We start from the raw sequence: 5,000 nt of genomic DNA on the forward strand, positions 1-5,000 counted from the left end.
TAGTTTTTTTTCTTTTTTTTTTTGCTTACTATTTTGAATAGTTCTGCTAACTCTATTTCATCTCTGGATTTTACCCCCATTTCCAATCTTTTCTTTATTAGGTGTATGGTCTTTTCTGATAGTTTTCCTTGATCTTGTTTAGGAACTCTTCCACCTATCTCATGGACTGATTCCAATACAAATTTAGTTAAATTGGTGTTCGTTTCTTCTTTACTTGCTTCCATTTCATCATCTAGCTGGGAGTACCTATTTTTTTGTAGCTAAACTAAACTCATCATCTTTTCTCTTATTACAAGTGTTTATTTTCTTTCTTAGAATTAGTTTTTCTCTCTCTTTCCTTAGATCTAAACAAATTTTGCTTCTCATCGTTCTATGGTCGCTTGACTTTCACTTGTTTAACACTGTTACATCTTTAACTAATTTAACTTTTCCATTGAGAATGAATTCTATATAATTTTTCGTCTCTCCATTGGGACTTCTTCATGTCCATTTTCTATAACATTTTTATAAAAGAAGGTGTTCATGATATTAAGATTGTTCCTTTCAGCAAATTCTTCAAGCATATCTCTTCTGTCATTCCTTATATCTATCTATCTATCTATCTATCTATCTATCTATATATATATATATATATATATATATATATATATATACTGTATATATATATATACATACATGCATATATATATATATATATATATATATATATTATATATTATATATGTGTATGGGTGGGTGTATATATATATAGATAGATAGATAGATAGATAGATAGATAGATATGTGTGTGAGTGTATGAGTGTATGTGTACACTTTTCCGAAAAAAAATTTCAATAGGTACATGATGAATGGAAAAGTATGGAATTGAAAGCTCAAGATAGAGACGACTGGTGAAATGTAATCGAGGCCCTTTGCGTCAATAGGCGTAAGAGGAGATGATGATAATAAATATGAAATATGTGTTAAGATTGCTGGTGCTGCAGAATGCTTCTAGGATGTTTCAGGGGCTTGTGCTCGATAATATCTCCCAAATAAAGACCAAATAAAGCCCAGATCAGGTGATGTTTAACTTCTTCAAAAGCATAGTAGTGGAGTAGTCATGGAGGTGTGCGTAAGAAGAAAACATAGACCAAGCGGTTTCGTGTTTTCACGCTTGACTTTAAGAAGGTGGAGTGAAATCGGACAATATGGGAAGAAAAAGGAGGAGCAGATCAACCGATTCTATGAACGAAGAGTAATGATGGAAAATTCTATATTTCGAAAGTAAATGGTAAAAAGAATTACCCAAACTGGTTGATCCTTGATGTTTTGAGCCTCTAGAGTGTATCTTTTCTCATATTAATGTCCAGGAAATAACAATTGTTAACCGAGTACCAGAGTGAATAGGGTAAATTGAAAAGAAACTACTTTCCATTGTTTGTCTATTCTTCAGTCACCAAGGAATACAATATCCAGACTGCATTATAATGTTCACAAGGAAGGCTAATCTATCGGTGAGTTCCCATGAGAAAATTATTGGCATCTCATATGGATGCCTTTTTAAGAAAAGTTTTGTCTCACAAAGAATTCTATTGACTGGTCTTAGATGTTAGATGCATTAATGGATGGAACCATATACCAGTTGTCTGGGAAGTCTTGTATGATGTTACGTTGTGTTATAGGTCACCATGAGAATCCATGGAGTGATAAGCTTCTGTTTGAATACGATTTGGTGAACATTTTTCACAGATTAATCACTATTGAATGAAAAATTTTGCCAGTCAGCACCCACCAGGAAAGTTATACAGTATTCATTTTTAAGGATCGGAAGAAACACGACTCATATTTCTATATTATCTTTTAAATTAAAAAAGAAGATTGCTTTATGATGTTGTAATCAAAAGATCAATTAAAATCGTATGCTATATATTCTCACTTTTCCATTAATATCTATTTGCTGTCATTTTATGTAACGAGATTAGGAGCAGGATCTATTCCAATGCTAGAGTATCAAATAAAATTACACTCTAATGTTCTCAAAGAACAGCAATAACACTGTAAAATCAAGCTCATAAAATGGAGAAGATTACTAAATGAACTTATCTGATTGCTCATCGTTCAATGTTCGGAATTCCTACTTTTCTGAGAAGAAAGATACAAAGCCCAATCTCTAACATGTGGTTTGTGGATAATAACCCGCAGTCTATTCTGGGGATAGAAATTTGTTACTGTTTTTTATTTTTGACTAAAGTCTCTCTAGTGATTCAGAACTAGATTTTTCTTACATTAATCAAATTTGAGCTTTTCTCTTTTTCATTATAGTAATAATAATGATAAAGACATTAATAATAATAATAATAATAATAATAATAATAATAATAATAATAATAATAATAATAATAATAATAATAATTGATGTTGAAATTCCTATTATTATTATTATTATTATTATTATTATTATTATTATTATTATTATTATTATTATTATTATTATTATTATTATTGGATGGATAAAAACGCCATAATATGCATGAAAACTCAAATCGAATTATCATAGCCATAATAATATGAAGGATATTAAAATCTTGGAATTATTATTATTATTATTATTATTATTATTATTATTATTATTATTATTATTATTATTATTATTGTTGTTGTTATTGTTATCAAAATGAAACACCATAACTTTCATAAAATTTCAACTCATTGTATTTAAGTTAACTACCTATTACTATTACCATTGCCTTTATCACTTCTGCATATCTTTCAGAGATTAAGGGCAGAAGGCTTCCCTCCCCTAGCGAGATGTGGCTCGGATCCTATGCTTCACGGGATGCCTCCAGCGCAGAACGCTATGAATACGGGCTCCCTCCCAGCCGATCTTGTCCCCACTACCACGTCTCCTTCACCTTCCCCGAGGACTCACCACTCCCACAGGAGGCATCACAAAGTGCGGGATACCAGTGCAAAAGGTTAGCCAGTAATTGTAGTCGTAGTTGCAATAGTGAAAGAAGAGAAGACAGTAGATGTAACAGACGCAGTAGAAGTAGAGAATACTTTGCAGTAATAGCATTATTACTGGTGGTAGTGGTATAAATAAAATACAGCAGTATGGTTTGTAAGAAAGCAAATTGTCTAAGGTGTGGTAATAAATATATCAATGAAATACCTTTCCTTATTGTTATATGTATATGTATATATATATATATATATATATACATATGTATATTTATATATATACATATATATATATATATATATATAAATTGATATTTATATATGTACATAAATGCATATATATGTATATGAACAACCACACACGCACACACACACACACACACATATATATATATATATATATATATATATATATATATATATATGTATATGTATGTATATATATGCTATTAAAACATGTTTTTTTTATTTACTCATATACTACATGAAGTGTTTGTGGTGTCTAAAAATAAAAGATAACGTTTCTCTAGATTGAAATAAGACTCAAGTTAGTTTTCAGGACCAAACAAATTTCAAATATGTTGTTTATTCATTATCAAGATGCTACAGCTGTTTTGAGCCACCATTACATGGTTCTTTGTCACTGCTACATTGGTTGAATGATGGAATTACACTTCAATATAATGGCTATGGCGGTAAATATCAAAATTCAAAAATATGTGGAAATTCCGAGATAAATTGGCAAGTTTTTACAAATTAGGTGAAAATTTGGAAATTAATTTTAAAACACAAGGATGATCTTTCGGAATGATTTTGAAGATCTCATGACAAAACTCACCAGCTTCCCCTTTTTTGATGAAGTACACGATCCCATACCTATAACAGGGTCGATGTCGCACCTTCAGTGCCATCATCTTTACTTCAATGCAAGCTCACTGAAGCTTTTTCACTGCATAAGTATACTAGTGGAGCAATCTTTCTCTTCTGGAAACCATCACCAAAGTTGGCACACATACACAACCATTTTCCATTGGCATAGCAAATACTTGTCCTATTTGAATGATCTTAGTGTCAAATCATACTGAAAGCCTTATAAACCTCGCATCTGAAGCTGCACAGTGCCGTGCAGGTCTGACCTAAGCAGAAGCATTTTGCATCCACACTTGGTGAGTTTCTGTCAACTCTCTACAATAGACAGGAGCTCTGTTCAAATGATCAGCCATAGATCTCCATTTTTGGTCCAACCACTGTTTGGAGTAAAGTTTCAATATCCTTCAGAGCCACCATCATCAAGCAAGCTTCCCAACATTATGAAGAATTTTTTCTCACCATAGATTTTAGATCAGTGTCACTGGACCTGCTTGGCTGCTGCATAAATTGACTGATCAGCACTAATGACTGGTTCCTGACCGGGGTTCAGAAATGTCAATATCTCCTTGACCTTGTCCATCGCATGCTCGACTGTAGCAACCAAAAGGACCTGACCTTACAGCACAGGCAAAAGTGATGTAAGGATGACTTCAAATCGCTCTCCTCTCTTCTGTGAAGCACGGTGGGCTAACCAAGTCACATCCACCATCCTATTTCACAGTGACTTTTTCCAACCACTCATCCTCCATTGCCAGCTGTGACCTCAGCAGACTGACGTCTGGATGCATCTTACCACTCTAGGGAGAAGAGCATTTTTTTTCTTGGTGAAGATGAGCTTGATATTGGTGAAGGAATCTGGAAGGACTGGAACTGTCTTTACTTTTTGCTCTCCAAACTTCAGCTGCCCATGCTCTTCACCATTGTATTCTTTGGCTAAGTGCTGAAAAACAGAGGTACTGGTACCATGGAAAGAAGGGTTTGCTATTGTTGCAGTTGGAGTTTGGTCTATGTTGTCCATGGAGGATGTAGTGAACAGCCCAATTCGCAGAACTGGCGAACAAACTACCCCATTCTCCAATCACTTGCTAACTCTTACATCTCCAAGCTGTGCAGATATATCTAGTACTCTGCCGTATGGAATGCTGGTGCCATGTTCATTAACTATTTACATTCGATTCTCTTTCTTGTCT

The 5,000-nt window shown here is 33.4% G+C and overlaps 1 protein-coding gene across 1 annotated transcript in view; it reads left to right on the plus strand.

Annotated features, from left to right (window-relative positions):
- LOC137619882 (uncharacterized) overlaps nucleotides 1-5,000 on the plus strand; it is a 109,991-nt gene that overhangs the window by 50,159 nt on the left and 54,832 nt on the right. Inside the window, 1 exon segment of the mRNA XM_068350172.1 lies at nucleotides 2,753-2,954. Coding sequence (XP_068206273.1) covers nucleotides 2,753-2,954 — 202 coding nt within the window.

The sequence above is a fragment of the Palaemon carinicauda genome, chromosome 26 (assembly GCF_036898095.1).
Source record: "Palaemon carinicauda isolate YSFRI2023 chromosome 26, ASM3689809v2, whole genome shotgun sequence".
NCBI lineage: Eukaryota > Metazoa > Arthropoda > Malacostraca > Decapoda > Palaemonidae > Palaemon > Palaemon carinicauda.